Below are 21,260 nucleotides of genomic sequence, written 5' to 3'. Positions count from 1 at the left end.
TTCACAGTTTAGTCAGCAATTTCACGCCAATTTTCTTCGGAATCACATCACTTGTGAAAAAATGAAGTAAGAGTTTATTTTCGTATTGAAAAATGCAATCAACCAACAGTAGTTCACAGTAGACAGCGTGTCAACAGAGCGCACGTGGGAAGTTTCGTTGCAATCGGAACATTTCACTTTCGTTAGTTGGCAGCCGTGTTAAAAACACGAGATTCAGTTTCGGCGTTGGGTTGGTCGCTTGGTTACGTTTACACTGCCTTCTGTGTTCTGTCTTCTGCCTTGTGGTGCGGTGTAGTGTTGTTGTTGGTTAGACCATCTGTGTTTACGAAGGTAGTTTCTAACATCTAACGGCAAAATGTCTTCACTTTCTATGTGTTTTATCGGCTAAAAATATTACTCAAATACGCGAGTGAAGTTTTCAACTCAACTGTGGAGTATGCGCTCAAAGTTTCTTGATTCACACGCCGTGTTTTGTGTTTCAACGTAAGAAATCCCCATGTCTACAACGGAAAATGTTAGGATCTACGGGTCTGTGTTCGAATAAAATTTGTATCCCCAACCTCTTCTACCCTGTTACTTGGGTTTTCAACAATATTCTTCATAAGCAAAGTATTTACAGTGGTGTAACATAAAAGTTTTACGCGGATTGTTCAGTATCCTCGTTTGGTTTTGTGCAATTCTTGTTGTGGAATAGTGTGATTGAAAAACAGTTTTGCTGTCAGATCGTCTACCTGGTATCTGGAAGCGATTGTCTCTTGTCTGTGGATAACTTTATCATGAGGAGAATAAGTGGTATGTATTGGATTTTCTTTGTATTATCTCAAGAAGTTTGAAGTTATAGTTGTAGGCAACTATCAGTACAGTATCATCTATAAAATTGTGTAGTGTGAAGGCCTATCTATTTTTTCTATTCAACGATCAACTCCAAATGATACACCTAACTAACCAGCTCTGTATCTTCTGTAGCATTGAAAATGAAACACTGAATGATGAAAATGAAACATTGCATTGATGATCCTGAAGTATGATATATTATATTTTATATTTTATACATGGTTCAATCAAACACCCATTTACCATGAATGCTTGGCTTTTGATCCTCTATTAATTCATACAATCTTATTTTATTTATTTTTTATTTTAAGTAGATGAATAAATCTTCTGTAACCAAGGAGGTAGCCTAACATACATAGAAGTGAAAGGAAGCCAAGTCTAGACGTGTAGGGAATATTAGGCTACCTACTTTTATCTCAGAATCTTTCAAATGATTAGTGTCAGGCTGTTTCTAATGGATTTGTAGGAAGCTCAGAGATTTCAAACGCAATACTGATAAATTCATAAATTGACTCTTGTATTGTAGCTGTAATATTGTAGTTAGAAATTGATGTGTGTTTTGTTTAATGATAACAAACAGCAGATGGGCGTTTCTATCATAGAAAGTGTAACTGTATCCAGACACATGTACTATATTCTCAATTATATGCTAGTATTCTCAATTGTATGCTAGCCTAGTACTGTACGATACTAACTTAGTTCTAACTACTTGGTTCTTACTACTAACCTGTTGAATTAGTTCTAAAATCATTACTTCTCTTCTTTCTCTTGTAATCTTCTTTATTTTGTAACTTACTATTATTTACTTACTTTTTTATTTTGTATCCTATCGTTGCTCTTGTAATAGTTTACTTTCTTCAAGTAATTGTAGCCTAGTACTGTACTACTTAACTTAGATCTTACTACTATCCTGTTGATTTATTTCTCAAAACATTAGTTCTCTTGTACTCTTTTTTTATTTTGTAACTTGCTATTATTTACTTACTTTTTTATTTTGCATCTTACCGTTGCTCTTGTAATAGTTTACTTTTTTCAAGTAATTCTTAGTTTACAGTAGCCTGGTTCTGTACTACTAACTTAGTTGTAACTAATCAGTTCTTACTAACTAACCTGTTGAATTAGTTCTCAAAACATTAGTTCTCTTCTTTCTCTTGTATTCTTCTTTATTTTGTAAATTCATATTATTTACTTCACTTTTTATTTTGTATCTTATCGTTGCTCTTGTAATAGTTTACTTTTTAGTAGAGAATGTGAGCTCTAGCTCTGATTGATTTCTATATTTGTAATTTTTTTTCTTCAAATATCATATAGGTAATTTAGGCTGTGTGACAAAATGTTTGGTTTGCAATTTACAAATTCAAAAACATCAATGCTGACCTTTAAATTGTTTACCTGTTTCTACACGTTATCTTTCTATCATTCTAACAATATGCAAATTTAGTTGGAAATATTTCGCTGTCGATATCAGATTTCAGCAGTATGTTCTTTGTGAATTGAGCGAATTCTCAAATTCACAGCTTACATTAGGCAAATTTAATTGATGTTTTTCGAAATTCTGTTATTTGGAGTGGCATTATAATACAAAAAATATAATAGTAATAAACTAAGTTACTGTATACCTTTTGCTACGAATAGTTTCACCAATCAACTATCGCAATGCTGTCTTTTTCGTAATTTTAACAATGAGTTTTAAAAATGAACAATGAAAAATGGTAATCTGGTGCATTTTTTAACTACTGTATTGTAATTTAAAAATCTTGTATCATTGAAAATCTTATTTGCATATGAATGATCTTAAGGCATTTCGATGTCTGCTGGTTTCATTGATGAGGAAAAAAATTTTTTATGTAGCCTGCTTTTATTGAAAATCTTATTTGTATGATTGTATGAATGATCTTGTCATTTCGATGTCTGCTGGCTTCATTGACAAGAAAAAACATTTTTTATTGACTTTCACTATTTTGAGTCAACACACCGGAAGTTATCAGACCATGAAATCACTATAATTTTTTACAAAAATAATCCATTTCTCCTGTTCCTACTTATCATAATTGGTCATAAACTAACATTCGTCTAGAATTAGAATCGTCTTCAACAGCACACTATCTTTTAACCTACTGCAAATATTAGGCTAGATAATTAATCTTCTTCAAAAACTATTCATTGTGTCAACACTAATCAGTCTCTAAACGAAATACGGTAATTTATTATCTACTCGTGTACAATTTAGCTGAGTTCGAACTTTATGATTTGTGTAGCGTTATATAATAATAATATATTGAAAATAGTAAAGCAACTGTATTAGCCACGTGTATTCTATTTGAATTAATCAATTTATCTGTTATCAACTTTTTTATCTGTATCAATTCATCAATTCAGTCAATTTTTCAGTTATCAATTTCATATAAGAAATGAACGTGTTAATTCATTTGCAAATACTGTACTGTATACAGAATTTATTAGGTGTGTACGTGTTTAGTATATGCTCAGTAGTCACGCTGATAAGCTATCGATAAGTTAAGCTCCATGCGCCTGGTGCTCCCTTTGTAAGGGTGACAACTTCATGAGCCGATTTCCCTAAACTCAACTCCTGAGTTTCAAAATCGCTTCCCGGTGGTTCGGAACCCACCTGCGGCTGTAGGTCCACTCATCTCTCATCATAATCCGTCTCATTAGCAAGGCACAAATCTAGAGCTCATGTAGGCATCACCCTCAGCCAAAAAATAAATAAATTGAAAATAATAATAAATCAGTTGAAAAGTAATACCATATTACCATTAATTAAAAACCCTTCAATAGTAGGCTACCATTTTTTACTAAACTTGAAAATTAAAAAGTTTTTTAAAAAAGGGTATTATTTTTCAACTAACAAATTAAGTAGCTTAGCCCTGAAGAAATACGTCTGTAGAAAATAATAAATTAATAAGAAAATAATAAACAACACAGATGCCTACACAATCTAAACATTCATTGAAATGAGTTATTAAAATTTTAGACAATTTGGGCTATTAATAGTAGATTGAACAATATTATTTATCAACAACTAACATTGAAGATGCAACTCCATGCTAATGCTAATAATACATTGTTGAATGATTAGGATACCTGATGACTGCATTTGAAATAATTTGTTATTGGTCAGAGGTAGGCGATGCTAATCCAATCGTCAAGGTTAAATAAATTATTTTCAATGCTGTATGTCATCATTGATGCTATCGAATGATCATCAGAACAATTAGAAAACATGAATTGACATTTTCCATGAATAATCAAGAGTCCACGAGACGTAGACGAGATCATTATTTATGCATATTTTCATGCGTGTGTGAAATCAAATCATGAATTCTACATTACCTCTGGATTGTTTATTTTAAATTAGGTTAAACGCAGTTTTGTGAGAATGCCTGTTGTTTTCACCTGAATTGTATATTGTCTATGAATACTATAAATAAATGAATAAATATAAATATTAGGTAGGCCTACTTCTATTCTTATAACCACTTCCTATCTTCATTAATTTTAATGAAATATCCTAATGCAGTTATGTCAGCCTGACCGTAGCAATAGTGTATCAGTCTCGGTTCGATTCCCATTCAATCCTAAAAGAATTTAGGAATTCAAAAAATAATATTTTTTTTAGTAATTTTGCATCATCATCATTCCTGGCCTCACTTGTATCCAATTATTATACAATTGTATCCAATTGTACTCCTTGTATCCAATTGATTGTATCACTTTATATACAATTCATGTAAGTGAGCATCATCATCAGCAAATTAATACAAATTCATATCCAGTCTGTATTCGATTCATCTTCAAAAACAGTTCTAATTCAATTATCTAATATTTGTAATATCTATAGTCTTCAACCTGTACCACACAACTCATTCAAATGTCAGAAATATCTCCCAATTATCTGTAAAATCTCATTTTTTTGAGATTAAACCACTACTTTGAATCTTGGCATCATTAGGCTAGCTACACACACATCGATTTCTGTTCGTACGATATCTTGCCGTCCTTATCAATTCTATTAGATTGAATGTACAGATTATGTTTGTCAAGTTCCGTTTAATCTGATAGAATTCATAAGGAGGGCAAAATATCATACCAACAAAAATTCATTCATTCATTTATACAATAAGTACACTGTCAAAATGATAGGGAGAGGAAAAATAAGGTAACCTTGTGCTATTCCTCTCACAAATTTAGATAACACATAGTCCGCAATAGGTTATGTCTTGTAGTTCTTCAATTCACAAAATTTTCAGTCCTCATGTATTCTACAAAGTAGATTTTAAATTGATGTGTGTGTGTGTGTGTGTGCAGGGCTTTTGGGAGAGACCTCATATCGTATCCCTTCCTGGGGAGTATTTTTAAAATCTATTTAAATTTGGTCAAGATCTCTGTAGTTTGGCTTCACTATGTGTTGCCTCTTCCAAGCATCTTGGAGCATTCTCAAGTATACTCCTTCAATACATCTACAATTCCAATGATTCTGAAGGATACTCTTTCAATTCCAAGGATTCTCAGGAATAATCTTTCAGTTCCATTGATCCTCAAGAATACTCCTCCAATTCTAGGCATTCACAAGGTTACCCTTTCAATTCCAAGGATTCTCAAGAATACTCCTTCAATTCCATGGATTCTCAAGTATACTCCTTCAATACATCTACAATTCCAATGACTCTGAAGGATACTCTCTCAATTCCATGGATTCTCAAGTATACCCTTCAATACATCTACAATTCCAATGACTCTGAAGGATACTCTCTCAATTCCAAGGATTCTCAGGAATCATCCTTCAATTCCATGGTCCTCAAGAATACTCCTTCGATTCCAGGTATTCATAAGAAGGATACTCTTCCAATTCCAAGGGTTCTCAAGAATACTCCTTCAATTCAAAGGATCCTCAAGGATACTCTTTCAATACTCCTCCAATCTTAACGTTGTTTACCAAGTTCGCCCTCTATTCTCACGTCTATCCCAGTCTTAATTACGTGTCCTTACCTGTACAGTTTCAACAGTAGATCAACCCCTGTTGAAGCTGTATTATGCATTGATTGATGGCGACACAATGACAACACCTTAGTTGGTGATGAATGACAACCCTACTGCTGCACATATCCTGTTTAATTTCCTGTTAGTCCTCATAGGACAACAACATTCAAGACATCTATGTGTTCTCTCTCTCTCTCTCCACTAGTAAAATTGACACCAATACATCGATGTGTACTCTCGCTCTCACTCACTCACTCTCTCTCTCTTTTTGGTAGGGAGTTAGCGGGAAGGATTTTTTGAATATTCTCTCCGAAGAATGGACATTGATATGTCCAAAGCTCCGCAAATTTATGTAGATGTTTAACAATATTATCTATAGCTATTACCAATTGCTTTTTTCATATCATATGCAGTTCAAAAATCATTTTCTTAGTCTATATTATGTCAATTCATCTATAATTTTGCTGTATTGTAAGCTATTGTATATAAGTGTAAAAGCCAGTATATATTGTAATCTACATAAATAAAGTACTCAATCAATCAATCTCTCTCTCTCATCCCTGGTAAAATTGACACCAAGACATCGATTTGTACTCTCAATCTCTCTCTCTCTCTAATATCATTACATAATAATGTAATCTATTATTTTTGTTTTCTTATTTTCTTATGTTAATTTTTTATTTTGTAAAGGGTTGTGTGGTAGAGAGGACATGGAGTCCTAACTCCGCCCTAATAAAGGCAAATAAAACAATCAATCAATCTCTCACTATCTCTTTCTCTCTCCACTGGTAAAATTGACACCAAGACATCGATTTGTACTCTCGCTCTCTCTCCCCCCCCCTGGTAAACTTGTTCAATGCATTAACTGTGTGCCACTTAATTTAACACGGTGTTGATCCCTTTCAGTAGTTGATTACTGATGGGTTAGTCACAGCTTGATACGGTAGATCAGTACTGACTTGTACTGTCTACACAATAATCATCTGTAATCACTGATGCTCAGTAGTGTTTCTAACAGTAGTCACAGAAAACTTGGACATAATATTGTTTATTCTATGCAGTAGTGGAACTACTTTTTGAAATTTCAGTCTTCAAGTATTCATTTTCTAGAGATGGAGGTTTCATTTTTTTAAGTATTGTATGTGTTGACAGCTCTAATTATTTTAGAGAATTTTTTATAATTATGGATGGTTTTTGTTTGGATTAGACAAGACCTATACATAAGATTGTTCATTCTATGCAGTAATGAAAGTACTTTTTGATATTGCTGTCTCCAAGTATTTATTTTCTAAAGATGGAGGTTTCATTTTTTCAGCTACCGACAGCTCTATTTATGAAAGTAGGTGGATAGGATGAACAAGGTGTAGAAAATTTTCAACAGTTATGGATGGATTTTGTTGGGATTAGACAATAATTTATTGAAGATGATGGTCCCTCGATCCATTCCGAGCTGTGATGTAATAACACACTTTTTTCTATATATTCCACACGACATGCAGTCAAATATTTAAATAATAAACGAATTTGATTAATTATTTGAATATTTGACTGCATGTCTTGTGAAATACTTAGGAAAAAGTGTAATAATGTATTTTTTAATCCACCAGGAATTTTGAAATTGCCTACTTGCAATATTGTTGAATGTCACTAACAACGTTTAGAAAATTTATATTTATTTTCATTCCCATTAGGCCCTCTATTCAAGTAATTGTGTATTTGGTATTATATTCATTTTTGAATCTTAACTACGATAAGATTAAGATATGAGTCATCCATTGAACATTTGAAACTCGAAGTATTATTTCTCTCACTTTGACATCTAAAATTTCTCTCAATCGTGTGCTCTAGAACGAATATATTTCATTAAGTTATATGCATTTTATTTTAACTATTTCAAAACTAAGCAATACCTACTTTATTCTACTGTATTTATCAGTTTATTGTACCTTATACTCAAATTTTTATCTATGAATAAGCTATTAGCTATTCAGTATCGAATATTAGGTGCTATATCTCCATCCTTATCCATCCTAAAGTACTTCAAACCCTTCACTCATTATTATATCTCATCTATTAATAGACGAAATGAAACAATGAGATGAATGAATAGATGATAGCTTTATCTATTATCTCATCAATAGATGACTCCTTAAACCCTTCACTCATTTTTAAGTTTCTATTTCATTTCTTTGAAGCCACCTTCGAAACAAATTGAAATTCCCTGTTGGTCATGTGTCTATTACAAGTAGGTTATCAGAAAGTGGATTTTCAGAATTTACCTGGCAAACAATCAGATTAGCTCCTCACGTTCAGGTAACTTAATTGGGAAGCTTTCTTTTCCTACTTTTCACTTACAAAAATAGTATTTACTCACGTTTTACTGCAGATAATCCAAGATATGCTCAGTGCACTGTATGTGCCCTATCTCTCTTAACAATAAGCTATCACAAAATTTACACTTAGGCGTTGTTTACTCAAGATTTCTCATAGTACGTTCTCTTTCTACTCTATTATTGAACGGTTCAATGACCTTTGTGTGTTCTTTCCAGGTGTCAGGACATTATTTTTTATCTATTTTCTAGCTCCATATAATCTTATTCCTTGCTTAGAATGTGAAGTGAATGACAGATTTGAATTTTAGTACTAACTTTTAATCGAAGTAAGGACATCATTTTCATCTATTTTCTTGCTCCATATAATTTTATACCTTGCTGAGAACGAGAAGTGATTGAGAGATTTCAATTTTAGAGTTTTATTCTCGGCTCTAAGCATTCAACTCGATGGCATACTTTTCACAATAGATTTTAGTTGTCGTTGAAAATAAACGTTGCAATCTCTTGTGTTGTCCTGTTACAGTTCAATTCATATGATGTAACAACTTCTGGACAATAGTAGCTAGCTTGCTGGAAATAGTGAATAGCTGACTGAAAGTGTCTATTTCTTGATTTTCCACGCTTTCTAGAGCATCAAAAAGAGAGAAGAAGTCCACTTCGTTATTCTGTTGTCGTAGATAACTGTTGGCAAATGTATGCGTGTAGTGTACTGTGTACAGAATGCTTAGTAGTGTACTATATTGAGGTCCACGTTATAATGGCAGTATTTGATTAACATTTATGTTGCTACCCTTGTATCATCTTTGAATCATCTTTGTATCGTCTTTGTATCATATTTGTATCATCTTTGTATCGTCTTTGTATTATCTTTGTATCATCTTCCTATAGTGAGGCCCACGTTATAATGACAGTATTTGATTAAGGCTGTGCAAAGGCTAAAAATAAACTTTCTACTCGTGATATTTTTCAAAGTTTTTTGATTTGTATATTATCAAGCTATCAAAATGGAAAAGTTTTCTCAGTAAAACATTTTTTCCGATCATTACTTTTTGAGATTTGAGCGCCTGAAGTTTGAATTTTTGTACAGAACATTTCAAATTCGGTAAGATATAAATCCATGAGATTTAGAGGATAGATTCTTCATGGTATTGTTGATCTAGTAAAACAAGAATTTTCTGAAAATATCAATTTTTAAGATAATTATTCGATTCACTAAAAATAACCAAAAATAACTTTTAGTTGATTGGTTATTTTTAGTAAATTGAATAACTGTCTTGAAAATTGATATTTTTAGAAAATTTTTGTTTTACTAGATCAAAAATACCATGAAGAATCTATCCTCTAAATCTCATGGATTTATCTCTTACCGAATTTGAAATGTTCTGTCCCAAAAATTTAATCTTTAGGCGCTCATATCTCAAAAAGTAATGATCAGAAAAAAATATCTCTTACCGAATTTGAAATGTTCTGTCCCAAAAATTTAATCTTTAGGCGCTCATATCTCAAAAAGTAATGATCAGAAAAAAAATATCTGGAGAAAACTTTTTTATTTTGATAGCTTGATGATATACAAATCGAAAAACTTTGAAAAATATCGCGAGTAGAAAGTTTATTTTTAGCCTTTGCATAGCCTTAACATTTGTGTTGCTATCCCTGTTCATCATTCGACAAAGCAGATAGTGCTATCCTTTTCTAGCTCTTTTATTGCCAGATAGAAATAACACAATATAGACAAATAAACAATAACCAAAATATTCAATCTCAATTATTAAAATGTATTATTCAATTATTGGAAAAAAGTTCACTGGCGAATAAAATATAAACGACTATTTTAAACTAGAATGCTGGTGGCTTTATGATTCAGGGGCCCGGGTTCAAATCCCTACCCGGGCAAGATATTTATCTCGGGCCACTCCCGTGTTTCGGATGGACTTGTTAACCGTCGGTCCCGGCTGCCTAAAAAGCAGTCGTTAGGTCATGTCAGAGGCCCTGAAATTAATCAGTTGCGACATGAAAACTCTGACACCAGACCTGAGCCAGCCAGGTCACAATATATTATTATTATTAAACAAGAATGATCTCTCAATATTCCATCAGATGTGCTGGTATCAGTTATCATCTATAGAAGGCGGTGGCAAGGCAGAGTATCGGCAACTCTTTTCTCCTATCTTTCTCCACTGCCATTATAATGTGGACCTCACTATAAATATAAGGGTGGTAGTGTTAGCCCAGTTGAAACTTGAGTTTGTGGTGTAAACTCCTATGAGTTTAATGTAGCCTTTAAGATTTGGCCCTGGTTGCACAAATGTCTGTTAAATTTTAATCATAATAAAATTACACGATAAGGCTCTACGTGAAGAAGTCTTCTTTGATTGGTTTTCGTGGCATTTAATCGCGATTGAAAGTTAACAGTCTTTCGGGCAACCGAAGGCTTTTCCGTAGAGAAGTCTTCTCCGATTGGTTCTCGTGGCATTTAATCACTATTGAAATTCAACAGGCTTTTGTGCAACCGGGCTTAGAGTTGAATCGTGTACTAACATACAGTAACTTTTTGTGTAGTTGAGAAGTTGATATTGTGGTAATTATTCATATTGAATGAAAAAGACTGAGAAATTGTCAAAAATCCACTGATTTATTGATAATTAGAAAGACCGGTTTCGGTTATTACACCATTGTCAATCTCTGATAAACAGACTGAGTTTATTGACAATGGTGTGATAACCGAAACCGGTCTTTCTAATTATCAATAAATCAGTGGTTTTTTTTGACAATAAACTCAGTCTGTTTATCAGAGATTGACAATGGTGTAATAACCGAAACCGGTCTTTCTAATTATCAATAAATCAGTGGTTTTTTGACAATTTCTCAGTCTTTTTCATTCAATAAACATACAGTAACTCATTTTTGATGAACGACAGATCAGAATCTCTACATTAGGATTCTATTTTGGAGAATTAATTCACGGTACTCCGAAAAATGAAGTGAATACATATTTTAATTTATATTACTCAAAGGCTTAGCAACACGAAATTTATTATCATTCACTGATTCGGGTCAAATTAAGCCATATAACATGCCGACAATAGCGTCGGTTACACGAATTTGAAAGCAGAGTGAATTTCATTTGTCTGGTTATGACAGGTGAGCCGACTGTGTATATCAAAACACATCTCTCTTTCTCTCTCTCTCTCTCTCTCTCTCTCTCTCTCTTAGGGGTGGGACGGAGGTGACGGTACATGTTTTTTACTGGAAATTCAATTGTGGAGGGATTAGAGGAGCAAACCGTAGGTGATTGTGGGGGGGGGGCTGGTAGGGGTTTTTAAACCCCCAGAAATATCAATCAAGCCCTGTCATGTCACGTGATTTCGCGCGGCTGGTCGGTTTCATGCATTGCAAGTGGCTTGGTGCAGAGAATTTTGGACCAACGTCTATAGTGAGGTCCACGTTATAATGGCAGTATTTGATTGACATTGGTGTTGCTATCCTTCTCTATCATTCGACAAAACAGATAGCTCTATCCTTTTCTACCTCTGCAACATCGCTAGTTGGCTTTTACCAATGTAGGATAACAAAATGTTCAATCTCGATTATGAAAATGTATTATTTATCTACCTTCGCAACGTTGCCAGAGTGTTTTTTTACAATGTGGGAATATCAATTCGGATCTTAATCTTTCTAAATTCAAAATTAATTGTTTCAAGTGTTTGTGTTTAGTTTCAATGTTGTAATTAGTGAAGAATTGGAAAGTCGCACATAACCTTTATTTGGACAATTTATTTTATGAAATTGGGATGAAAAAAAGTTTTGGACTGTAGTCTGTTTCTTTGTCCTTAAGTTGATTGCAAATGATAAATAATTAACAAGATATTTATCCCTATTTTGAAAATCAATCATTGAAAAATATATTTTCTTAACGAATAATATATAATTGGTTATTTAAAACAAGAATGAACAGTTAATATTTCAGAGACAAACTAACATTCGTAGTAATACGATGAACAAAATATTCTTTTCTTTATGATTAGATATGCCAGTATCGGCTATCCTCTATAGAAGGCAGTGGCAAGGAGAGAGAATCGGTAACGCTGTTCTCCTATCTTCCTCCACTGCCATTATAACGTGGACCTCACTACAGGCCTGCTATGAAATATTGCATCCGCCATCGCGCCTGATTGCTACCAGACTAATTTGGATTTGATTGGAATATGAATGTCGGGTGTAGATTTTGATTGGTTTTGTTTTTTGGCAGATTGGAAAAGTTTGTTGGGGAATTTAGAAGTCATTGTTTTGTATCATAAAAACAAAAGGGAGGGATGGTTTCTATTATAACTCTGCAAGAACCGCGTGTGTAAGTTGTACATTCTACTTTCTTTGTCATCGAAAAAAAAATAGTGAATATCTTCTTTATGTTATGGAGAAAAATAGTGAAGATCTTCCTTATGTTATGGAGAAAAAATTGAATTTTGTTTACTGTATCTTTCAAGGAAATATATCACTCACTCATAATGTTCTGAAATATTCAAATATTATCGTTGTTCCTAGGTCCAAGATGAATGAATCCTATTATATTAAGCGAGCAGTTTCTGTATATCTGTATATATTTGGTTAGTTATATTTATTTATGGCTATTTATGTCCAACGGATCTCGAAAACGGCTCTAACGATTTTCACGAAATTTAGAACATAGTAGGTTCATGATTTAAAAATTCGATTGCACTAAGTCTCATCCCGGGGCAAACTCGCTGAACGACATTGAAAGGATAATTCATCCTTGGAAAAACAGCTGAGACTTTAGTCGTCTGTGGATAATAAAAAAGTGAGTGAGACGCACTCGGTCTGTGGAAAATCATAATATCTCATCCCCGAAATTCATAAGCTGACGTATAGCCAGCTGTAAAATATAAATACGATCATTTTAAAGAATTGTGTTCTGTTTATCAATAAATAAAAATAACGAGCGAAGCTCGGTGCCCCGATATTGAATATATTGAACCAAAAATTTGCTTTCAATTCATTTGTAATAATCTTATTTCAATGGAATATAAAATGTATTTATCTAGATACCGTATTTAAAGTATAGAAGCTGGAAAATCAAGAGTTGATATTAATGAATGGTCAATTAATTAATTTTTCTAAATCATAATATTATCTGGAATGAAGTTAAAGATGCAGTGAGAGCAAACTTAGGAAGATGCATGTTCTTTCTATTCATCATTCAATGAGTGCTGGGAAAATAAAAAGGGACAATGGTATTGATGATTCAAAGACTTTGAAAAAGGTGTTTCTCTGATATTTTCCCTGGGAATGTAGTCCCAATACCTCCACTACTGAGAATACTGGAGAAGTTTATTTATTTATTCAACTTGCAATTTAACCAATTCCACAAGTAGTGTTGTAAATTCATAGTAAATTATACAAACTTCAAATGTGATGCATATGCATTGCAATATTGCAAATTCATATTAGCTATAATTACGGACTGAAAATTTTGTGAAGTCAAGAACTACAAGACAACCAATTTCGGACTATGTGTAACCTTATCTAAATTTGGTAGAGGGATAGCACAAGGTTTCCTTATTTTTCTCTCCCTATCATTTTCATGATGTACTTATTGTATCGATCAATAAAGAATTAAGAAAGATTCTTCTTCTTCTGACATTACAGCTCGATGCCAGCTTTAGCCTCTCGCACTAGAGCCCTCCACACATCACGGTCACATGCCTTTCGTCTCCATGCCACATCTCCCATCCTCCGGAGATCATCCTCCACTTCATCTCTCCATTGCTTGCTTGGCCTCCCTTGTCGTCTTCTACCCTCCATCCGGGCCTTATAAATTTCTTTAAAGAAAGATTAACTCACATCCATAAATAATAGAACGGTATTATAAGTTGAATTAATAATAATAATAATTATTATAATTTCTCTGATTGCCAATGAATTGCATGCAACCAGAGGCGTTTATTGACAAAACATATACATAATTACTATATTAGACATACAAAAATTGCTTAAACTAAACTTTTTGTGTAGTTGAGAAGTTGATATTGTGGTAATTATTCATATTGAATGAAAAAGACTAAGAAATTGTCAAAAAACCACTGATTTATTGATAATTAGAAATACCGGTTTCGGTTATTACACAATTGTCAATCTCTGATAAACTGAGTTTATCAGAGATTGACAATGGTGTAATAAACCGAAAGTTTAGTTTTGAATGAAAAAGACTAAGAAATTGTCAAAAAACCACTGATTTATTGATAATTAGAAAGACCGGTTTCGGTTATTACACCATTGTCAATCTCTGATAAACTCAGTTTATACAATGGTGTAATAACCGAAACCGGTCTTTCTAATTATCAATAAATCAGTGGTTTTTTGACAATTTCTTAGTCTTTTTAATTCAAAACTAAACTTAGTTCTTATTATGATACCCCACTATAATAATATGTGTCGGGGTGATCATAATATTCTTTTTTGATTGAACGACTTGTTATCACCAGCAATATTATTCCAGTCTCATTTCTATTCTATATGGAAAGAATTAATACAATAATATTGATAAAATAGGTACAGTTATGAATAAAACTCTCTGATAAGGAAACATTTTACCAGATGAGGTGAGAATCATCACTTCAAGGTGTTGAAGGTCACCCAATCAAGTTGTTCACGGAAACAGGTCTTGTGGTTTACCAAAGCCACACAATACTACCTACCGGTCAATACACACTTACTCACTAAAGTCAATACACAGTAATTGTCAGGAAATAACAAACAATCCACTGGCAATTCCATTGACGCAAACCTACTGTGAATTATTGTGTTAATGAATATTTAAAAACGTAATTTATACTGGATACAGCTATCAGTTTTAGGGAATGGCTCCCTCCCGGAATTTCAGTTAGGGGTCCAGGAAAATTTATTTCCGAATCGGCTTGAGGGGGTAACCTTGGCGATACAAAATCGCCCATTGTTGGGGCGTATAGGGTGATTTCAGGACTGCAGTTACACCCCTAAAGCAACAATTCACCCCCACCCATCACATTAAGGGATGCAACCAAGGTAGAAGTCCAGAATTGCACTCAAATGGACACTGCTCTCTCTGTCTCACTGTCGCACCCTCTCTCAAACTTACTCTTTCTCGTAAACATCCTCTCCCTCAATTATAAAGTTTCAACACTTTTTTGAATATTATAAAATTCAATCAAAAGTAAATCTCTCATATATTCACTCTCTTTATTATTTCTCTCTGTCATCTATCGATCTATCTATCTCCCTCTCACTTGGAAGCTGGCAACCGGAAATAAAGACCGTATTCTGTGAACGTCGGAGGGGAGACGAATTTCCAGATAAGGTAGTAGTACCGGAATAATAAAAATCAGACCCGGAGAGAATCGATTCAGTGCGGGAAACAGGTGCCTGCCTTGGGGAAAAAACTTATTTTTATCAGCATTGGTTGGGGAAATATGTTACATTTCCCGGGCAAAAATGAGTAATGCGGGTGGAAAATAATGGGATTTTTCGTTTTTAAGTTATGTTTGAGGGTTTTCTAGTTTCAATTATTTTGTATACGTTACATTAAGGGCCATTTGCACAGTGACAGTTTAAACTAAATTTCATTTAAACTGGATTAAATCCGTATCAAGTCTCGTTTGTTATGATTTGTTTTATTTTGAGTTTAAGCAACCAGCTAATTAAATTCAGTTTAAGCGTTGACTGTACAAACGGCCCTAAGTGATTTGAAGTGTTTATAACCCTTACCAGTTTGGTTCACAAGATTTTCCAAACATTGGTAAAGCGGCGTTTTCATAAGTCAAGTTTACTTGAATTCTAGGTTTTTAGAGCGTTCGAGTAAATGAACGGTTTTTTCTAAAATTGAAGTCAAGTTTACATGAATTGAAGTTTTCATAACCTTAAAAGTATATAATTATGAATGTATTTTAAAAATGTCTTCTTACAATTATCATTATGAATGACAATTCTCAACGTTTTCTTCTCGTCTGCAACATCCCTTTTTTATTTAGTTGTTTTCATACATTCTACATTGACTGACAACTGGTTTTATCTCATTTTCACATTGGATTATACCTTCAAGATTAAAGTTAAATGCCAGAGTCAAACATGTACTACATCTACTTCAATCAAAGAAAACTTGAAGAATAATGTTTTTATAAATGTATTTATAAATAAAAGCTATTAGCTTCTACTCACAGTTGTCTTCACGTCTGCAACATTCCTTTTTCATTTAGTTGCTTTTATACATTCTACATTGACTGACAACTGTTTCTTTCTCATTTTCCCATTATAGGTTGGGTTGTACCTTCAAGATTCAAGTTAAATGCCAGAGTCAAACATGTTTAACATCTACTTCAATCAAGAAAACTTGAAGATTCATGTTTTTAATCAACAAAACTACATGAAGGGTCTACATTAGTATAATAGATTAAAGTTTCTGCTCTTGTACTAGTCTACATTGTAGACTCAAGTTTCTATGTTCTAGAATTCAAGGAAACTTACCTAATGTAAACGTTTCTAACTTTCAATAAAATCTGTGGTTTTTGACAATAAGTGCCGGTTGCACAACAGCCGGTTAAATTTTAACTGTGATTAATTCCACGAGAACCAATCAGAGAAGCCGTCTTTTCAAAAACGACGTTGGTTCTCGTGAAATTAATCACGGTTAAAATTTAACCGACTGTTGTGTAACCGGGCGGGCCTATCTCTTCTAGCTGTCTTATTTAATATGAATAATTACCATAATATTAACTCCTCAACTACAAAAAAAGTAATGTAAACGTACTTGGTTATAAATAGAAATCTCATAAAATAATATAAAATAATAAAAAATCTCAGTACCCTTTTTGAATTATTTAATCACAACATGTTTCATCATTGATGCCATTTTCAATCATGTTGTGATTAAATAATTCAAAAAGGGTACTGAGATGTTTTATCTTTCTTTCTATTTATATTACAAGTAGCCCTATACAGAAAAGAGAGTACTTGGTTATTTATTTATGTATACATTGATACATAAATAAAATATCTCAGTACCCTTTTTGAATTATTTAATCACAACATGTTTCAACATGTTAACAATATTATTATTGCTACAATATAATTCTCAACTATGAATGATTGGGGAAGGAACAACAGGCTTAAAGCCCAAAACTGTTCCTTTCCCAAATTTAGATAGAAATTTCCCAAAAATAGGTTATGTCTACACTTCACGATTTTTTTCCAATTTCGAATGAGTCATACTGCAAATAAAAATTTAAATTTTCAAATTGTTTGAAACTTCTTATAGAGGACTCTCTTGAGGGTCTTGTCTATTCAGTACAACCCTTCAAATCCAAACAATTAATAACCGTTTCACCGTTATTCATCACCCTACTTTTATTACACCCTCGAAATATCCCAGTATTTTGGTCTACTATTATCATGAAACAACTCTCTCCCTGCACTGGAATAAACTTGAAACTCCACAGCTTTGACCTACCCGTATGCAACAAAAGATCATACATCAAGATATCATTAACTCTGACATGAATTCATACATTATTTGATTGCATCAACAGAGTCAAGGACTTCCTCTGCATACAAACTTGAAAGAATATAAGACCGTCTAATGAATAATACTCTTTCATACTCTAGTACAACACTAGACTGCTTACTGAATAGTTTCTTTGCACAGAATATTTCCTTCCTTCAAGTACTGTTCTCATTTCATCAAAAGCTTCCTAACAATCAGCACAAGGACCCTCTTCAACTCCAAAGAACTCTATCTATGTTCAACTCCGTTGTGTATGATTATAGTTGAGCATATATAGTTCTTTGCACAGCTCCACCCTTATCATTTGTTTGGAACAAGATACGTCACATAGATATTGTTCACACAGCTGCTTCGACTATTCCTAAAGCACCTGGACTCCATGAGGTCTGCTGCCGCTTCGAGGGTAGGTCAGCACCGTACTATGGTTGACTATAGAACACAATGGGTGTAATTTGATAGAGGTCTAATATGTTTTCAATTTTGTAAATGACTGGATAAATAGGTGATGGACTAGATAGATGGCCCGGATCGTATTTCATAGTTTCATGAGTGGAGGTCAACATTCATATTTAGATAGTTGAACTACTATACAACTAAACAACTGAATAGTACCATAGAGAAACAATAGCGTAAGTAGATATCCCATGGTATAGGGAATTTATGTCGCAACTTTTACTGTTATCTCAAGCCGATTACTGTCGATTATTGTCAATTTTTACTGTTTTGTTGGGGTGAAAGTGTATGAACGGCACAATTTGAGAGACTACCAGTGTCACACAGCTGCAAGGGAAAGAACTACGTGAACTATCAGCTTGGGATAACAGTAAAAGTTGCGACATAAACGCCCTATACCATGGGATATCTACGTATGCTATCGTTTCTCTATGATAGTACTAAACAACTAGATAGTTCACCTACTATAGTGGAGTAAAACATTGAGCATGTATCAGGTTAGACACAGGTTAGATTTTTTGAAGAAAAAGACGCACTTGTGGGAGATGGGAATAGAGAACATCAAAAAATTGAATATTAAACTCAAGGAGTATTTAATATCATTGAAATTTAAATTATCTTTATTCCTCTTCTTAGAAAGTACAAACAATATACAATATACATATAAAGAAAATGAAAATCTCAGTACCCTTTTTTTGAAATATTTTATCACTACATGTTTCGGACATTTATGCCATGATCACTTGAAAATGGCATAAATGTCCGAAACATGTAGTGATAAAATATTTCAAAAAAAGGGTACTGAGATTTTTATTTTCTTTATATTTATATTACAAGTAGCCCTATACAGAAAAGAGATACAATATACATATACAAAACTTGAAGAAGGTTCCTCATATGGGCAAAGCCGGTGTGCGAGGAAAACGTGCCTGTGTGTTGTGTTCGACAATGTCTCTGTACTCCCAACTAGAGTTTAAAGATCGCATTGTAGGTTTATAACTGCTGTTTATCAATTTTTGCTATTTCTATAGGAGGTTAGGTTAGGTGTTTTACTGTTTTCTACTACTTTTTATGTTATGTTTGTTTGTAATATATTGACGCTGTTCCTCATGTACTTGTACATAATTATGAATAACGATTTTTCAATTCAATATCTACAGTAGGACAAAAGGAAACCTAAATAGCGGTGCTTGACTATAAAATATAAAACAATCTAGAAGACAAGTTGATCACTAAACAGACTTGAAACTCGTTGCTTTCACAATGAACAAGACTATTGATCCGTGTTTTGGATGAACACGTTATATCGTCGATTCCGGCTGCCTAAAAAGCAGTCTTTGTGTAGTTGAGAAGTTGATATTGTGGTAATTATTCATATTAAATAAAAATATACATATATTTAAAGATTTATTCAATAAAAAACAGTCGTTAGGTCATGTCAGATGCTTTGAAATTGATCAGTTGGGACCTGATAACTCTGACACCAGACCTGAGCCAGCCAGGTCACACGATATTATTATTATTGATTATTAGTGATATTATTGATGATGAGTCGAATGGGTTATTATTGATTGCTAAATAATGAGTCAGATTTATGTGCTTGAAGATATACTTTCAAATATCATTAAACAGAAATGCATAATCTTTGAACAAATTTAAAAATAACACTAAGGCTCAACTCACAGTTATGCGACTCAGGTCGAAGATTCTAGTCGAGAGCATGTTGTGTTTTCAAATGGTGACAGTCGCGGAGACTGGAGTCGACTGGTCTCAGTGTCACCATTTGGAAACACATGCTCTCGACTAGAGTCGAGTCTCTTCTCGACCTGAGTCGCGTAAGTGTAAGTTGAGCCTAAAGCATCGTTCACAGCAGAGTTGTCAAATAAAATAGATCTTTTTCCGTCCTTATAAATTCTACCAGATTGAACTGAGCTTGGCAAACACATCATGTGTGCAGAAACACATCTTGGGTTTGCCAAGCTATGTACAATTTAATAGAATTTATAAGGACGGCTAATTTTTCAACTTGTCCAAAGATTCTGTTCAACGTTTCTGTTTAATGATGTTAAAAAGAAGTACAGTACTTTCTTGAAACAAACTAAAACTAATAAAATGGAAATAATAAATTGGAAGTGCATTAGTTGACAACTAGAAGTGACTTCTAGAAATTCCTCTCTTCTGTACATCTATGTTTGAACTCTATTCACACACATCATTTCCAACCACACTTAGCATTTCTGATCAGTATTCTAGTAACACAAACTACCGCCATTCTAAAATAGACGCACATTATTCCAATCTGTCTCCTATTGAGGACTTGTAGACCAGTTTCAGAAAGAAAGACAGCTGACAATGTGAGTTTTGTGTAGTCTATGTAGATTGAAACATCGGTTGGTTACATTCGACCCTTATCGATCTCCTCGACGTCGACCTAATAAATTGCGTCAATAAACTACACTATTTAGTGATAGTAACACTACTTGGTCTCTCTGTGACATATGCGGGGTTGCGACATGTGTATGCTTGATGTGTGTGTGTGTGTGTGTGTGTGTGTGTGTGTGTGTGTGTGTGTGTGTGTGTGTGTGTGTGTGTGTGTGTGTGTGTGTATTGTACATGTGACGTGTGTGTTCCAGTCTGAGGATTTCTCCATTATTTCATTCATTCTTTGGGCGTCTTTTTGAAATCCAATTCCAACTTTTTTAATTGGTGTTGCGTGATTGTTGGTTACGATCTGACTGGAGATTTGTCGGTTGTAGATTAGAGGAAAAGGATTTATTTGTTTCTGGTTACAAGTTGGAGAGGTGTTAGTATAGAGAATGACCAATCTATAACCAATCTAGAAAAATAGTACTGTACATGATTGAAAAACATTGATTCACAACATTGAAAAACATTGGACTCCCACATATCAGTATCTAAGTCAGTGACCAGTACAGTGAAAATATAATTCCTATGAGTGCTAATGGACTAATGAACTATCCCCATATGACATTGGGAGAGGAAAAACGCTTAGTTCACTCATATATTGAGTCATCAATTACAGTAACGGAATGAAAAACCAGGCTTCTATCCCTAAACTTCTATCCCAA

General features: G+C 33.5%; 1 protein-coding gene across 1 annotated transcript in view; it reads left to right on the top strand.

The window, feature by feature from the left end:
* Positions 1-213: 213 nt before the first annotated feature.
* The window catches only part of LOC111064177 (caskin-2), a 446,738-nt gene continuing 425,691 nt past the window's right edge, over positions 214-21,260 (top strand). The window contains exon 1 of the mRNA XM_039433816.1: positions 214-792. Coding sequence (XP_039289750.1) covers positions 777-792 — 16 coding nt within the window. The 5' untranslated portion in view covers positions 214-776. The remainder of the gene's footprint in view (positions 793-21,260) is intronic.

The sequence above is a fragment of the Nilaparvata lugens genome, chromosome 8 (genome assembly GCF_014356525.2).
Source record: "Nilaparvata lugens isolate BPH chromosome 8, ASM1435652v1, whole genome shotgun sequence".
NCBI classification, from domain to species: domain Eukaryota; kingdom Metazoa; phylum Arthropoda; class Insecta; order Hemiptera; family Delphacidae; genus Nilaparvata; species Nilaparvata lugens.
Note: the sequence above shows the minus strand (reverse complement) of the source record. Positions and strands in the feature narration are given on the sequence as shown.